Source organism: Bubalus kerabau, chromosome 13, assembly GCF_029407905.1.
Source record: "Bubalus kerabau isolate K-KA32 ecotype Philippines breed swamp buffalo chromosome 13, PCC_UOA_SB_1v2, whole genome shotgun sequence".
Lineage (NCBI taxonomy): Eukaryota > Metazoa > Chordata > Mammalia > Artiodactyla > Bovidae > Bubalus > Bubalus kerabau.
In genome coordinates, this window is record NC_073636.1 from 55,070,572 (window position 1) to 55,088,101 (window position 17,530).

Sequence of the window (17,530 nt, forward strand, 5' to 3'; positions counted from 1 at the left end):
CCCCGCCCGCCCGGCCTGGCCCCGCCGGCCCGCCCGCGCGCCCCACGCCGTTGGCGCCGGCATGTCGGGCCCCGGGCCGCGGGAGCCGCCGCAGGCGGGCGGGCCGGCGGGCCCCGAGGGCGCGGACGCGACGCTGGGCGAGGCGGGGCTGAGCTTCACGACCACCGACCTGAGCCTGGTGGAGATGACGGAGATCGAGTACACGCAACTGCAGCACATCCTCTACTCGCACATGGAGGCGGCGGCGGCCGACGGCGAGCTCGAGACGCGCCTCAACTCGGCTTTCCTGGCGGCGGCGGCGCCCGGCGCGGCAGCGGGAAGCTTCGCGGCGGCGGGGGGCGCAGCAGCCGCGGCGGCGGGGGGCGCGCCGCCCGTGTACCCGGTGCTGTGTCCGCCCACGCTGGCCGACGGCGGCTTCGCAGGCGCCAACCAGTGCCTGGGCCACATCGACTTCCAGGAGCTGCGCATGATGTTGCTGAGCGAGGCGGGCGCGGCTCCCGCCGCCGAGAAGACGCCGGGCGCCGACGGCCCGGGCCCGGGCGCACCCCGGCCCAAGGCGCCCGACGGCGCCGGCAAGGAGAACGCGGAGGGCGCGCCGGAGGCGCGGGCCAAGTCGGCGGTGCGCGTCCGCCTGGAGGATCGCTTCAACAGCATCCCTGCCGAGACCCCGCCCGCCCTGCGCGGCGCGGAGCCCCCGGAGCCCGGCGTGGCGCTCAACAAGTGGGTGCATCCCCCGGGGACCGGGCCCGGCCGGGTGCGAGTGTAGACCAGGGTCATGTGCAGAGGCTAGCGGCCTCCGTGCAGCTTGCATCATAACAGGGAGCAGGCCTCAAGAGGGCCTGGGGCCGACCTGAGACGTTGTGTGCTCTGTGCAGGCAGAGTGAGCAGGTCTTGCGTACACACCCCATAGCATTTCCTTTATGGTGTGCACTCTGCGTCTGCACGTGGAAGAGAGATGAGTTAAGTGCACAGATGCTCCTGAGGATCAAGGCTTTTCCCCAGATCGCCTACCTAAATGTCAGGAGAGGCCTCTGCTTCCCCTTGCATTGACTCAGGCTTAGGCTGACCTCACGCTGTGCAGATACAGCCCTGGAAGGAGAGAGGTCATGTTGTGAGGCTTTGAGTAAAAGCACCTTTATCCTGCAGCCAGACTGCCAGCTCACAGGCACTCTCCCAGCGCCTACTGGAGGGGAGTAGCCTGTCTGCTGGGGTGTCTCCTCAGTTTTCTGACTGTCCCCACACTGTAGTTTTCCCCCCATTTTGCCCATAGTCGTCAGATTTTGGAGGATGGCAAAAAAAAAAAAAAAAAAAAAACACCACCAGAGATTGGTGTCAGAAGTGGGATGGGAAGGGAGTTGTAACTGAAAGATGACACACAGCTTCACCTTGCATTGTGAGGAAGACAGTTTGAACTTGTCCCCTACAACACTAGTGGATAATTGTTTTATAGAGATTTCCATGATGAGGGGCCTTTCATGGTAACAGATTCGAGTTAGAATCTGTTATCTAGAAAATCTAATGTTAACCACGGAAGTGTAATAGTAAGTGATTGTGGTGTTTGAGGAAACTTACCCGCCACACACACTTCACGTGTTTCTGGGTTTCTTTTGTCTTGGCAGTTTGGTTACTCTTATTCGCCATCCATCCGAACTAATGAATGTTCCTCTTCATCAACAACAAAACAAATGTACAACATTAGTGAAAAATAAAACTACTGCTGCAACTACTGCTTTGCAATTTACATACCCTCTGTTTACTACAAATGCTTGCGCTACTAGTGGAAATTCTAATATTTCACAAACACAGGTAGGGAAAATAATTTGTAAAGCTTTGCTCTCTTGTATTAAAAGGAGAAGTTGTATTTTAGTTAGGTCCCAAGGATTTTTTTTTTCTCCCTTTCATTAAGCACAATAACATTTTGAAATCGAGAGTATTTATGTAGTTCGGGGATACTTAAAAGTGCTTATAAAAGTTCTTCAAGTTCATATGAATAGTTTTGGTGTTATTTCTGTTAAAGTGCATTTTATTTGTACATAGAAGATTGTCACATGTTGATAAAGTTCTTATTGCTTCATTTTCTCCAGAGTTCTAGTAACTCATGTTCTATACTTGAAACTGCCAAGCATCAGGATATTGGATTGCCAAGAGCATTTTCTTTCTGTTATCAGCAAGAAATTGAATCCACTAAGCAGACTTTGGGTAGTAGAAACAAAGCTTTGCCTGAGCAGGTTTGGATTAAAGTAGGAGGTAAGTGATACGGCAGAAGCTGGCAGATGCTTTCTCTTCCTGCCTGAGCTTTGCCCTTGATGTTGGGTGGGTTTAATTGGCCATGGGTGGGAGAAGGGGGAGGTGGTTTATAAACATATGAAATAAACTTGGAAGGAACCCTTTCAAAAAATAAAAAAGGAACCCTTTCCTCCCTCTGCTTTAGTCACCTCACTTTGAACATTCATACCAATTTTGAACATCGAGTTTATACTTGGCCTGGAAATATTCAGTTTAGAGGCTGGTTTTTCTTAACAGTAACCTCTTTAAACAGAAAAATGATAGACTTATGTACATTTTTCATTACCTTCAAGTTGCTGACAGATGTAAAGTTTTTTTTTTTTTTTTTTTAATTTCATACTTCATGAATGAGGCATGAGTCTGAAATCCGCTCAGAGATTTTAGGGGAAGAGGAACTAAAAAGCTTCTTGATGAAAGTGAAAGAGGAGAGTGAAAAAGTTGGGTTAAAGCTCAACATTCAGAAAATTAAGATCATGGCATCTGGTCCCATCATTTCATGGGAACTAGATGGGGAAACAGTGGAAACAGTGTCAGACTTTATTTTTTGGGGCTCCAAAATCACTGCAGATGGTGATTGCAGCCATGAAATTAAAAGACGCTTACTCTTTGGAAGGAAAGTTATGACCAACCTAGATAGCATATTCAAAAGCAGAGACATTACTTTCCCAACAAAGGTCCATCTAGTCAAGGCCATGGTTTTTCCTGTGGTCATGTATGGATGTGAGAGTTGGACTGTGAAGAAAGCTGAGTGCCGAAGAATTGATGCTTTTGAACTGTGGTGTTGGAGAAGACTCTTGAGAGTCCCTTAGACTGCAAGGAGATCCAACCAGTCCATTCTGAAGGAGATCAGTCCTGGGTGTTCTTTGGAAGGAATGATGCTAAAGCTGAAACTCCAATACTTTGGCCACCTCATGTGAAGAGCTGACTCATTGGAAAAGAGTCTGATGCTGGGAGGGATTGGGGGCAGGAGGAGAAGGGGACGACAGAGGATGAGATGGCTGGATGGCATCACCAACTTGATGGATGTGAGTTTGAGTGAACTCCGGGAGTTGGTGATGGACAGGGAGGCCTGGCGTGTTGCGATTCATGGGGTCGCAAAGAGTCAGACATGACTGAGTGACTAACCTGAACTGAACTGAGTGGTGGTGGTTTAGTCGCTCAGTCATGTCCGACTCTTTGCGACTCCATGGACTGTAGTCCATCAGGCTCCTCTGTCCATGGGATTTCCCAGACAAGAATACTGGAGCAGGTTGCCATTTCCTTCTCTAGGGGATCTTCCTGACCCAGGGATCGAACCCACGTCTCCTGCATTGCAGGCGGATACTTTACCAGTAGCACCACCTGGGAAGCCCTGGTGGGGACAGTCTGCAGATGGGCAAAGGATTGAGTTGGGAGCAAGAGGCCATAAGGTGATTCAGAACATTTTAGACATAAAGAAACTGCTGAAGACAAACTTTGCTTACCTCTGACGTTAACTCTCAATCCATTTTTCCTGGGAAGCATTCTTTTTCATGTTGTCCAACAATAACACAGCTCACACAATGTGCTTTCTGAGGGCTGATGGAGACAGGATAGTGATGGAGTGCTCCTGCTTTCTCCCACATCAGTGATTAATTTTTCCTGGTCACTGTGACGTTGTATGCGAAAGTATACGTTAACATTTGTAAGGTACAAAGGTTAATATTAAAATAGTTCCTGTACTGACTATTCAGCTTAAGAAACAAAACATCACCGATGCTTGTGAATTCCCCTCTATGTCTTTCTAAAAGCTATCCCCATTCTGAAATTTGTGTTCAGCAATTCTGTCACTGTAGAAGATTTGGCTTTGTACGGCACCTTGGGAATGCTCATCACCACTTGTATTAGCTAGACCCCTGTTTGATGGGAACTTGACATGTTTCTGTAGCACAAGTCACAGCTGTGATGTGATTACTGGTTTTGTAGGGGGAAGGAATCGCATTTGTAAGGTGAGGGCATGTTTAACCCTAAACCACTTAGGTTTTGTCCTCTTCTGAGCATTGCAGTTACAGTATCAGTTGTCATTTTAGAATTATTGCATATCAAGAAAATCTTTTGGAGAAAATATTTCTGGGTTTAAAAAAACCCCAGATTCCATCCTGAATATCAGGAAAATCAAACAGCTTCTTGGTTTCTCTATTCAGAGATCACAGTTAAAATGCCTCTTGATTTAAAGGAGAGACCTTTGACAGGCTCTATTGATCACATAATACTCAGTGTATTTTAATTTGGTTTATGTTCAGTTTTATAGTTTGAAACCTGGAGCTCTGTGCCAGCTGCCCCTGTGGAATTTCTGAGGCTTCCTGTTCGGTTCTGTGTGCTCCTTACCCATTCATGTTTACATCTTGGATTGAAAATACTGAAAAATATATTCAGCATTTACGAGGGTAAGTTAAGAACTGAAAAATTAAAATACCACTTTTTCCTTCTTTTGCAAAGAAGAAGCGCTATGTAAACAAGCCATAAATAAGAGGAATCGGAGTAGGATACGTCAGTTGGACACAAACGTAGAACGAAGAGCCCTTGGAGAGATTCAGAACGTGGGCGAAGGCTCCACGGTGGCACAGGGAGCTTGGCAGTCAGCAGAGTCATCCCAGGCCACCCTCGGAGAGCAGACCCAGAGCGGGCCGCAGGGGGGCCGGTCCCAACGCAGGGAGAGGCACAACCGCATGGAAAGAGACCGAAGGTAAGGCCGGAACATCGGCAGCATAGGGTTGTCTCAGACGCCAAGCAGGTGGCGAGCAGTGCTGGTGGCAGGGAGCCTTGTGTAGAAAACGATGGTGTCGCCATTTCTATATTCAAAGGGAGAGAGAGCCGGCAGGAGTCAGCGGCCACTGTGTTTTATGAGGTGGGAGTACTCACAACGACCCCCAGGCTTGATGATTCACTGGGAACACTCGTGGCTCTGGTCTGTTATGGACAAAGAACCCAGCAGAGGCGTGTGGGGAGACATCCAGGGGACCAGGCACCAGCTCCCAGGAACCCCTCCCAGTGGAGCTACTCAGGATGCCTCTCAGCCCCAAGCCATGGGAGTGTGTCCCCAGCCAGGAGAGCGGTTGATAGACTCGGGGCCCTGGGATCCTACTAGTAGGGGGCTGACTGTGGGGGCCTTCCTTATCGGCCGCAGCCAGATCCCAGACCCCTGGAAGGAAAGCTGGTATTTGGCATAAGCCATGTTGTTTGCACCCACGGCTTAGTCACAGGGTGGTGACTGGTGGTGGTGGAATCCCCCAAATCTGAGTTTCAAGGTGCCGGCCAGGGTCACTGGTCACTGAGTCACTCAGTTTTGTTGGGTTCTTCTAAGAATGTTGGAGAAGGAGGAGGTTACAGCTTATGTGAGTTGTTTTATCTGTTGATTTTATTTGTGCTATTTTGCATAGATCCAAAGGTGGTTACATTTTCCATTGCAGCTGGGTTTTTACATGATGATTCCCTCACATATAGTTAATTAACTTAGTCATTTGTTGAGTACTGTACCAGTTTCTGTTTTAGGCTCAAGAACTAGAGCACTGAGCAAGACATATATTCGTCTCTGAACCTATAGTGTTGGACTAAGGCAATTTATTTCTTTTTAAAGGGAAATATTAAAGCTAGGCAGCTAGACACCTTCCCTAAATATGTGTCCACACATAACTGAACTCACTGTGAATTATAATAGGCATTGTTCCCACTCTGACATGTATTTAATAAACATTTACTGAGTACCTACCATCTGACAAAAAGCCTATTACTTACTACTGCCTGTTGACAGTGAAGGTTTGAATTCTTCCTTTGCCATTTCCTAGTTTAACAACCTTCTTTTTCCTCTTGTCTCCTTATAAGATCCTTGTGTATGAAATAGGTGTTTGAAGTGGGACCCCAGCATCAAACAAGCTGAGATGTTGGGCCTGGTGCCTGTGGTTACAGAGCATCTAGTGAATTCCCACTGTTACTGCCTTACAAAGTTTCTATTAAATTCAGAGTGTACACATGGGAAGATGAGCAACAAGGGCCATATTGTATAAAGTGTTCCACATCAGCTCGTGTAGCACTGAATGTAATTCGTGAAAGTTAAAAATAGTCTAAGAGTAAGGCTCCAGTTATGTAAATCATCTCTAAAAAGACCAGGTTTGGGAACATTAACAGGCTGGTAGTCTGTGTGCTAATTGAACTGGGACCCCTTGAAGAATGAGTGCTGTGAATCCTAGCTTGTGAGAGCTCCTTGGCACCTAGCGGGCAGGTGAATGCCTGGTGAGTGAAAGAACATTCTGCCCAGAAGACGCACATACACAGTTTTGCTTCTGGTTTTGGGGCTTTGGGTCCATCCTTGCTCTAGAGGCTTGGAGCTGGCCCTTGCATGTACCCCAGGAGAAGTAAAGAGGGGAGACTCTCCAGGGAGCGCGACAAGGCTGAGTTGGCCCTCAAGGGGGCCTGGTACTGCAGAGGGGATCCTGGTGGGGGAGGAGCTGTTCTTAGCTAATTCCTTGAGGAATATAGGCACTCACTTTATTCCCTTGTTCTGCGTCAGCTTTTCGATGTGATTAATTTGGGTTTTGACCATAGGCGCAGAATCCGCATTTGCTGTGACGAGTTGAACCTTTTAGTCCCGTTCTGCAACGCCGAGACAGATAAGGCCACGACTCTGCAGTGGACCACAGCATTCCTGAAATATATTCAGGAGAGGCATGGAGATTCTCTTAAAAAGGTTAGTATCTAGGCCAGGAGACTTTCAGTCCTGTAAATGGGTCAATATTGCTATTTATCCTTTTCCTTGAAGATGTCCCAAACTGTCCTTCGTTTCCTGGACTTGAATATCAGATACTGAGTCCAGTGTGAGTAACGCCCTGCTTGTTAATGATGGAATTATCTATTATCAAAGTACGAAGCACAGCTGGGTTTGTCCACTAACCGCAGGGCATGAGCCTGCATTGTCAGTTGTCAGCTAGCAAGGAGACACCTGCTCTGTATGGGGGCTCAGTGGGGTTTCAGAGACAGGCCTGTAGGGTGTGAATTTTTGCCCTCAGAAATTGTTGTGAAAGGGATAAAACACAAATAGAAACAAAAAGAGGCAATTCATTGTCAAAAATAATCAAACAGTCTGGTTATCAAACGTGTTGAGAAGACAGAGCAGAGAGACCCTTCGGCCTGGGTGATGGAGGACTATGCGGGGACCTGCGGCAAGCATCTCAGTTTCTTAGTACAGTGAGTGCCTCAGCCTTGACCCTGTCTTTTGGGGCTGAGGAGCCATTGATACCCTGCGAGCCAGCTGGGCTCCTGGTGGGACCTGATGCTGGATGTTAGCGAGGGTCCCACCCACCCCCTTCCTTGGGGTTTCAGATGAGAGAATGTGCCCGGCAGTGGCTCCTGTGCTCTGCCTCGGGGAACCTTGGGTCCAGGTACCTGCCTCAGAACTTGAGGTGGGGGCACGTGGTTAGTGGAGAGCGCCCTGGTTTTGCTCCTGGTCCCAGCTGTCATGCTGCTGTTGACAGAGCATAAGTCTAATAAGAGAACTGAGCTGACATTGGTGTAATAAACAGGGAACCATTTTAGAACCATTTTAGAAAGAGCCTCCTATGTCTAGATCCTGGGGGCCTGAGCATGCCCCTCCCACAGCCAGCCTCTCAGGCTGAGTGCTGAGAGTTTCTCTTCTCCATTTCCTCTCCTGTGCCCATGTGCATTTCCATATTGTGAGTTTTGTAATTTCATCAAGTTCCTTATTTTCATTGTATATTTTTAATTGCCTTTTAAAGCCATACCTATGTTAGATTTGTGCTAATTGGATCGTTTATAGTTATTTATAATGTGGTTATTCTGGTTATTTTTTTAACATTATCTTTTAGCAATATACTTGGTTTATTGTAATAAAATAAAGCTTCTATGTTTAAAAAAATGAATTTAATGGTTGGCTCTGTGTACCTTGTAAATGGTGAATTATTATTCATATGATTGGTTCAAATATGATGATGGTGTTTACAACAACCAAAAGAACTTAACTGTCTCTATATTCAAAGATTAAATAGTTTAAAACATATTAATTTTTGTGTGTATTAGGTTTCCTGAATATTTCTGAAATTTAATTACATTGAGTTTGTAAATTGTTTCTGTGTCGGATTACAGGACCCATCAAAAAACAGGCTGAAGTAATATCAGCAATTTTGGGGAGAATTAGACTGGAAAATCCTAAACCTTTGTGTCGTTACTGTTTCCTTAGTGACGTCCCCCCTCCCACTTACATGAACATTTTTGTTCTTAAAGGTAAAATACATAAAAGTCTTAAGTAATTTGCCAAGATTATTTCAGTATACATCTCATCCCACAGCCCTTTCTGGATCACCAGGGAAGTCCAAGACTCTGCTTTTTAAGAATAGTATTTTGTCTATTGTATCTATCCTGTTTCTCACATTCTGGTCTGTAAAGATGGCAGTTTTTAACAGCTTGCTGCGACTTCCATTGTGACCGCTTATGTAGTCAAATTTTTAAAAATTCTGTGTTCATTTGGAAAGGACATGCATTCTCTGTTTGGTGAATTCTGTACGTTTATTAGGTCAAGGTTATGAAATACGGTTCAGGCCTTTCTTGTCCTCTCTTTGTCTGTCACGCCTGTTGTTCCTAGAGCCTGCGTGGCACTTCCCACTGTGATTCGCCAGTCGGTCCTGTCTCCTTGGGGCTTTTGTGCAGCTGAGTGTTGGGGCACCCCCTCCCCCCTGGGCCCTGAGGTTTGTCACCCCTCTTGATTTCATTAACCTTTTGCCTTTGATTGTCTCCTCTCTGTCTATGGATGACACCAGTTTTCTTCCTCTTCCTGACTTCCTGATACAATTTCTTGACATGTAACTGTAACAATCTTTCTTTTTCCTACTAAAAATACAGATTTTATCATTGGCATTCTTCTACTTACAAATGTCATGTGAATATCAAGTTTGACCAGATATCATTTCAAGGTGTCTGATGAGTTGTAAAAATCCCTTAGAACTCAATTATTTCAATGAGGTTTTGTTGAAATAGATGCTAATTGAGCCAGCCAGAGTAATGGTTTACCTTTGGTGCACTCGAGGGCAGGAGACATCCACTTGTCTCCCTCTTTCACTGCCCCTCCAAGTTCCCATGAGTCAAGTCCCAGGGGCTGTGTGAGAGTCTGGATTGAGCTACACCTGAATTCTACTTCCAGCAGAACTATTGAGAATAAAGATGGCTACCCAGAGGTAGTCTGCTCATTGTGTGAAGGTTGTTTAGAAAATCTCTTGAAGAACTTTCTTACATCTGAGAAATGATGACTTCTGTTTAGTTATTCTCAAAGCTAAACTCTACCTTCTCAAATAAATATTTTATATTTTATAAAATATATTTATAAAATATAAATATTTTATATTTCAGCTTGGGGTGTCAGAATACAGAAAATGATCAAACCATGGTTCATTTTATATTGAGATCCACTGAAAATATTTTAAATATTGGGAAGAAAATTAGAGTATATTTATGTACAGATATAGCCTCAGAGCATAGGTGGTTGTTGCAAATGGCAGGTGGCCTTGGTCGGGCTGGCCGTCTCGGTCACCACTTGGTCAGGTGGAGTACTCCAGCAGCTCCAGATGACTCGGAAGGTAGAGCAGTGGCAGCAGACACGGTGCTTACACTTCTGTTCGTGGTCATGAAATACGTTTAAATCTACTATAGTCCAGCAGCAAAAAGACGACACGATTCAAAAACAGGCAAAGGACTTGAATAGACATTTCTCCAAGGAAGATGAGCAAATGGCCAATAAATACATGAAAAGATGCTCAACATCACTAATGATCAGGGAGATGCAGATCAAAAGCACTTTAATGGATATGAGATACTAGTTCACACCCATTAAGTGGTGGTGGTGGTGTTCAGTTGCTCAGTCGTGTCCAACTTTTGCAACCCCATTGACTGCAGCACACCAGGCTTCCCTGTCCTTCAGTATCTCCCAGAGCTTGCTCAAACTCATGTCCATTGAGTCAGTGATGTCATCCAACCATTTGTCCTCTGTTGTCCCCTTCTCTTCCTGCCTTCAATCTTTCCCAGCATCTGGGTCTTTGCCACCCATTAGGTGTGGCTATTACAAAACAAATTAACAAGTGTTTGTGAGGGTGTGGAGAAATAGAAAACTTTGGGATTGCTGGTGAGAATGTAAAATGGTACAGCTGGTGGTCCTTCAAAAAGTTAAATGTAGAATTACCGTATAATCCAGCAATACCACTTCTGGGTATTGTAAATACCCATGAGAGTAGAAAATCAGGGACTTGAACAGGTACTTGTATACCAGTGTTCATAGCCACATTATTCACGGTCACCAGAAGATGGAAACAATCCAAGTGGTGGAGATAATCCAATCAACAGGAGAATGGATAAGCGGAATGTTTCTACAGCCAATAGAATACTATTCAGCCACAAAAAGGAATGAAGTTCTGACACATGCCTCACAACATGAATGGACCTCAGAAATAGGATGCTGAATGAGAACAGACAGACACAAAAATACAAATACTGTATGATTCCACTTATATGAAGTCATCCGGTTCATACAGTCAAAAAGTAGAATGGTGCCAGAGGCTGGGGGAGGTGGATGGGGAATTAGTATTTAATGGGGACAGAGTTTCAGTTTGGAAAGATGAGAAAGTTCTGGAAATGATGATGATGATTACACAACTTTGTGAGTGTACTTAAGCCACTGGACTTTACACTTATGAATGGTAAAAATGGCAAGTTTTATGTTTATATATTTTACCACAATAAAAATAGATAAACCTAGACTTAATTGTGTAAGAATTCTGTTCTTTAAAAAACAAAAAGAAAAAACAGAAATGCATACACGCACAAAAATGGAGAGACTGGAATAATGAATGCCTGTGTCCCATAGCTGAGCCTCAGGCATAACTTCATTTCACCGATTCATCCCCACCCTCCCACCCTCACCAAATTATTTTAAAGTGTTCCAGATGTCACATCTCTTCATTTGCAAATGTGTCTCTAAAAAAGGAAAGTGCTGGATAAAAGCACAACCGCATCATCATCCTCTTCCTTAATCTCAATCCCTGTCCAGATTTTTCTGGCTCACACCTGTCGTTTTACAGTTGACTTATTTGAGTCAGTATCCAAACACTGTGTTTGGTTCATAGCTCTTAAATATCTTTTAATATGCAGTGGCTCCCTTTCCTATTTTCCTTACTGTTTTTTAATTGATGACGTTGAAAGTCACTGAATGAAATTTGGGTCCACTCGCCCGCACACAGTGAAGCCAGTCTACTGACACCGGGTTGCGGTGAAAGAAAGGGGCAACGTTTATTGCAGGTGCCAAACAAGGAGTCTGGGTGGCTTATGCTCGAATGACCCGAACTTGTTTTGGCGCCTGCAATAAATGCTGCACTTTTGTTCACCACAACCCGGTGTCAGTAGATTGGCTTTACTGTGTGCAGGCGAGGGGACCCAAATTCTGTTCAGTAACAGATTTTGGCACCCAGATGCAATGGAAATCCCATCTGGGTCACCAAATATTGTTAAACCAAACTTGGGTCTGCTCACCCATGTGCAGTATTACATGTCATGATTAGTTATACTCTGTGACAATATCAGAGAATTTTTTCCATATAATGTTTCTCATGTAATTTAACATACTAAATAATGTCAATTAGTTTAATATTTCCTCCCTGAGATGCCTCAGGAGTCTTCTGGAAAACTCAGAGTCAGCTAGTTTTAGTAGCTGTTATCAAAAGTAACTGTTATCAAAAGCAGCTCAATATTCCAGGAAAACTTGGCTCCCTTAACAGAGAGGGAAAACCACATTGAGTCTTGCACCAGCTTACTTTTAATAGCAAACTTCATTTACTTAATTCATTTCAGTCTAATCTGAGCCCATCTTGACCACATGCAAAACTCTTAAGATTCTTTTTCCACAAACCTTCCATCACTTTCTGTATCCGTGTTAGTTTGTCCTTTATTTTTTCCCATCCAGAGACCAGAAGCCCTGGGACAAAACTATTCGCCCTTTACCCCCTGAACAAAGATATTTCCATTTTTTATATATTCTCTCATTGACAGTGTATATCCTACTTGCTTTACACATTGAAATCCTTCCCTTACTACTTTTAGAAGCTTAATTACATATGTATTATAATTTTAACCCTTAAGAACTTTAATCTCTAGTGAAAACCAAGAAGCAAATAATTGAACCGTTCTTTACATCAGCATGGGCTTCCCTGGTAGCTCAGTTGGTAAAGAATCTGCCTGCAATGCAGGAGACCCCAGTTCAGTTCCTGGGTTTGGAAGATCCTCTGGAGAAGGGATAGGCTACCCACTTCAGGATTCTTGGGCTTCCCTCGTGGTTCAGCTGGTAAAGAATCCGCCTGCAGTGCAGGAGACCTGAGTTTGATCCCTGGGTTGGGAAAATCCCCTGGAAAAGGGAAAGGCCACCCATTCCAGAATTCTGGCCTGGAGAATTCCATGGGCAGTATAGTTCATGGGGATCACAAAGAGTCGGACATGACTGAGCGACTTGCACTTCACTTAACTTACATCAGCATGTTTTGAATGGCAAACATACAAACACATTCTGTAACCTCTAAAAGCATACGTTTTCCTACAACTTTTCAATTTAATGAGGTACAGGACATGTGTCTAATAAGCCCGAGCATCTTTAGTTTTTTTTCTCAAAGAAGATGAAAGAAGGTGAACTTAGGCTTGTCCAGTGATCAGTGTTAATGCTCAGAAGATCTGAACTCCTTGTTTGGTACCTGCAACAAACACCGTACTTTCCTTCACCACACCCACCCAGATGAATCCTGTCCAGCAGATGCCTGAGCACCTTTTCTCAGGGGCAGCTCCAGGCGCTTGCCACCGACCGGGCGTCCTTGGCCCATGGCACTTCTGGTAAAGGAAAACAAGGTGCTCACATTGGTGGGTTGAGACGTCTTTGGTAAGTAATGGAACTGATGTGTGGCGACACCAGAGTATTCTTCCCTATCACATTGACTTCAGCTGCAGAGGAGCATTCATTGGGATTTTCCCTTTTGGACTAAGTAAGGCTTGGTCATGTGGCTTTGTTTCTGATGGCCACTGGTTAGGAACTCCCTCTTTTGAGACTAGGGAACTTAAGCCTTGAGAGACAGGTTTGCCTTGACTTGTTGATTTGCTTGGTATTTGACAACACTGGCCATGAATAATTAAGTGTGAGTGATCAGTGCTCTGTTCTATCTTGTAGTCTAGGGTGTATTTTACAAAACTGGTAAATGTTCAACTATGCTTCTATAAAAAGAAAAGTGATTTTTTTGTTTAAACACCACATGGCCACAACATTCTTCATTCAAACTCTAAAGAAAATTGGTTAAGATGAAACTGTTGAAATTCTGAAACTTTTTTTTTTTTGCCTATCAGAGAAAACTGGCTTAGATATTTTCTCAGTATCATGACCCTCAGATATCAAAATATTTCTAGGAGAAACCCTGAAGTTACAACTGTTATCATGTTCCTGAAATGCAGACACAACTCACATTGCCTGTGACTTTAGTTGTGGGTTAATTACTAGAAGTACGATCAAAGGGGGAAGAGAGAAAGAGCCTTTTTAAAATCAAGTAAATTCAGCTTATCCCATTGTTACAAAGTTTTATGTTTGCTGGGTGAGTTGCCAGGACGCTGGTGGTCACGATTTCCTGTCTTTTCATTTGCATTTTGTTTGTTGTTAAAACAGGAAGCTTTGGGGACCTTTAGGGAATGCTTGGATTGACCTTTTGTTTTTGTCTGCAGGAATCCTGTTCTATGTGTATCTGTGTTTGCATTTGTCTTGTATGTAAGTGTGCCAACCATGGGGCCGCAAGCTCATTTCTCAAATGCAGCCTTTTGTGGTACATTCTCCAGAATTGGACTGCTTTCAGTCACAAACCAATAAAATGTACAAAAAATGATTTTCCTTTGTAATATAGCCTGGCGGTAATACTCTGTAGATTTAGGGAAAAGATGGCTTGCTAATGGATACCTAAGTTTTGCTACTGTTACACAGCTTGCTGCTGCTGCTGCTGCTGCTAAGTCGCTTCAGTCATGTCCGACTCTGTGCAACCCCATAGACGGCAGCCCACCAGGCTCCCCCGTCCCTGGGATTCTCCAGGCAAGAACACTGGAGTGGGTTGCCATTTCCTTCTCCAATGCATAAAAGTGAAAAGTGAAAGTGAAGTCGCTCAGTCATGTCCGACTCTTAGCAACCCCATGGACTGCAGCCTACCAGGCTCCTCCATCCATGGGATTTTCCAGGCAAAAGTACTGGAGTGGGGTGCCATTGCCTTCTCCGATTATACAGCTTAGGGCAGTTTTATAATAGAGATAGAAAATGGGATAATAGTTATAAACTGATAAGTTTTGTATTGAAATACAAGCTATGTGATCTTTGGATGGGTAATATCTGTATAATATTATCATAAATAATAAAATAGAGATAAATGGGATAAAAGCTTTCAGATGAACTCTTTAGGAATAATTATGTATTAGTTTTTCCAGATTTTTGGTAACTTGAAACTAGTTTTGCTCAACTAAGTTCTGTGACAGAAATTCATTAAAGGTCTAAGTCATTTTTCATTAAGATAAAACACTGAACATTGATTGCTGGACAAGCCTAAGTTCGCCTTTTGTCTTCTGAGAGAGAAAAAAATCTTAAGTTACTTGGGCTTATTAGACACATGTCCTGTACCACATTAAATTGAAAAATTGTATCATAGGAAAATATATGCTTTGAGAGGTTACAGAATGTGTTCTTAAGTTTGCCAATCAAAACATGCTGATGTAAAGAACAGTTCAATTACTTGCTTCTTGGTTTTCACTAGAGATTAAAGTTTTTAAGGGTTAAAATTGTAATACATATGTAATTAAGCTACTAAAAGTAATAAGGGAAGCATTTCAGTATGTAAAGAAAGTAGGATATTCACCCTCAGTGAGAGGAAGATATAAAGAATGGAAATATCTTTGTTCATGGGGTAAAGGGAGAATAGTTTTGTCCCAGAGCTTGTTGTTTCTGAATGGGCAAAAATAAAGGACAAATTAATATGTATACAGAAAGTGATGGAAGGTTTGTGGAAAAGGAACCTTAAGGCAAATGTTTTACATGTGGTCATGATGGGCTCAGATTAGACTGAATTAAGTAAATGAAGCTTGCTATTAAAAGTAAGGTGGTACAATACTCGATGTGGTATTCTCTCTCTGTTAAGGCAGCAAAGTTTTCCTGGAATATTGAGCTGCTATTGATAACAGGTTGTAATAAGTTTCCTTCTCTAACTGACTCTGAGTTTTCCAGAAGACTCCTGAGGCATCTCAGGGAGAAATAAACCAATTAAGATTATTCAGTATTGTATATTACATGAAAAACTTTATATGGAAAAGAATTCTCTGCTGAAGTTGTCACAGAGTGTTAAGTTCTCACGACATGCAAAGCTTCATGTTGGCGAGCGGGCCCAAGCTGTGGCCTGTGGGACTTCCTGCCTTCTGCATCACACAGGCCTGTATCTTTTGTTTCCTGGAGGCCTGTGAGCCTCAGGTTGTCTGCTTGCACTTGCCTTCTCCTTTTGTGAGCTTGAGACAGATACAGCCATTAAAACCGAGGCCTTTTCTAAAGCATTTAGAGGTAGAGTGGCATTAACTTGACCCACAGCTAGTAGGATACTGGGGAGTCACCTCAGTCTGGCCATCGCCATGCCCAGTACTGAGCACTTAGCAGCAGGGGGGTGGAGACTGTAAATGCCCCTGGTGGGAGGGGTGCGTAATGGTACATGGGGTCTGTGTGGGGTGGTGGAAAGTTCTGGAAATGGAAAGTGGTGATGGTTTGCACAAGAGTGTGAACATACTTAATGCTATTGAATTGCACACTTACAAATGGTTAAAACGGTAGAGTTTATGTCTGTGTTACCACAATGAAAATAAAAAATTTGGGTGTTTTTTTGAACATCAGAAGGGTTTACAATATGGTCTGGCATTTTGAGAATCTTTTGGAAAATGAAATAAAAATACATGTAAAGGTAACCAAGGAAAGTGTTTGAATCCCCATCTTTATCCCCTTACAAGATGTGACATATATTTGACACCTTAACTATATGTTTTGATGTAGTTTAGCTCTTAATGTCAACCTTTTGTGTTTTTGAAAATAGCAGTTTTCATGTTTGTGCATACAGTACATTGATGGTCTTGTCTCGATTTTAGGAATTTGAGAGTGTATTTTGCGGTAAAACTGGCAGAAGGCTAAAGTTGACCAGACCAGACTCCCTGGTGACATGTCCTGCGCAGGAGAGTCTACAGAGCAGCCCAGCTATGGAGATCAAGTGACTGGACGTGAACACTGGTTCCTGGGCAGTACACGGCCACTCCTTTGTGACACGCAAACATTACTTCGGACCCTGGACTTCCGCTCTGATAGTCTAACTTGAGAGGGACGTGTCTCAGCTCATGGGACTCTACTGTGGACTTTGAAAGCCCATTTTGTAGAAATATTTATCTAGAACAAAATACTTACCCATTAATGTCCTCTTAGACCTTTTGGGGATGAAGACATCTTGACAATTAGTAAGTAATTTTTCAATTATCAGTCTGATTCCATCATGTTTTCTTAACATGATAACTTAAAAAAATTAACATCCTTTGTAATTTCTTTAGTCTTAAAAGGTACATTGCTTTTTACTTATTTTATTTACATTTTATTTTTTTATTTTTTATTTACATTTTAGATATGCCCCATTAGCAACTAGAACGAGTTAAAATTTTCTTAACTGTAAGTAGTTTGGGAATTTTATTTCTTTCGTTTATCACTTCCCCTTGTAATGATTTCCAGCTGGACCGAACTGTATTGCAAAACGCAGTCCTCTTTCAAACCTTTTTGCTGGAAATTTTCCAGAGACCTCCTTTAAAGGTCCTTTTGTCCATAAATGAAATATTGTCACAGTAGTATTGCTTCAGTGCCCTCATTTTCATAGAGTCATTACTTTCTGTGTAATAAACTGTAATGTTTGGAACTGAGTTTTTCAAATGAGTGGCTTTATTTGTTACAACAGATAATCCCAATAGGCTTTAGTGCAATACAGTCACTTTCAATAAATACTGTCAACAGAGATAGTTAAAAGTTTGTGCACAAAAGAAGCAGGTAAATCAGACAAGACCTTTGTATGGAAGGGATACCGTACGTTAAATTCTTTATTTTTTTTTTTTGTAATACTGTGGCCAGTCATTAATCTGAAGATTTCATGTGTCATTTTATTGAAGT

General features: G+C 43.3%; 1 protein-coding gene across 3 annotated transcripts; it reads left to right on the forward strand.

Moving 5' to 3' along the window:
- TCFL5 (transcription factor like 5) lies at positions 1-17,509 on the forward strand. Of its 3 annotated transcripts, XR_008701590.1 has the most exons (7): positions 1-720; positions 1,620-1,806; positions 2,085-2,247; positions 4,744-4,990; positions 6,847-6,988; positions 16,477-16,836; positions 16,998-17,509. XR_008701590.1 is itself a non-coding variant. In XM_055544506.1 (6 exons), exons 1-6 carry the CDS (start codon positions 62-64, stop codon positions 16,597-16,599), a joined length of 1,521 nt encoding a protein of 506 aa, XP_055400481.1. In that variant the 5' UTR covers positions 1-61; the 3' UTR covers positions 16,600-17,509. The 3 variants fall into 3 exon arrangements, 2 of the variants coding, with proteins under 2 accessions (XP_055400481.1, XP_055400482.1); XM_055544506.1 differs by having other exon boundaries at positions 16,477-17,509; XM_055544507.1 differs by having other exon boundaries at positions 4,747-4,990; positions 16,477-17,509.
- Positions 17,510-17,530: the final 21 nt, after the last annotated feature.

Bases quoted from the DNA above. Each gene is read 5' to 3' on its own strand.
- TCFL5 (XM_055544506.1), top strand. From the start codon at position 62: ATGTCGGGCCCCGGGCCGCGGGAGCCGCCGCAGGCGGGCGGGCCGGCG. The intron at 721-1,619 runs GTGGGTGCATCC...TTGTCTTGGCAG, and splicing joins CCCGGCGTGGCGCTCAACAA to TTTGGTTACTCTTATTCGCC. The intron at 6,989-16,476 runs GTTAGTATCTAG...TCTCGATTTTAG, and splicing joins ATGGAGATTCTCTTAAAAAG to GAATTTGAGAGTGTATTTTG.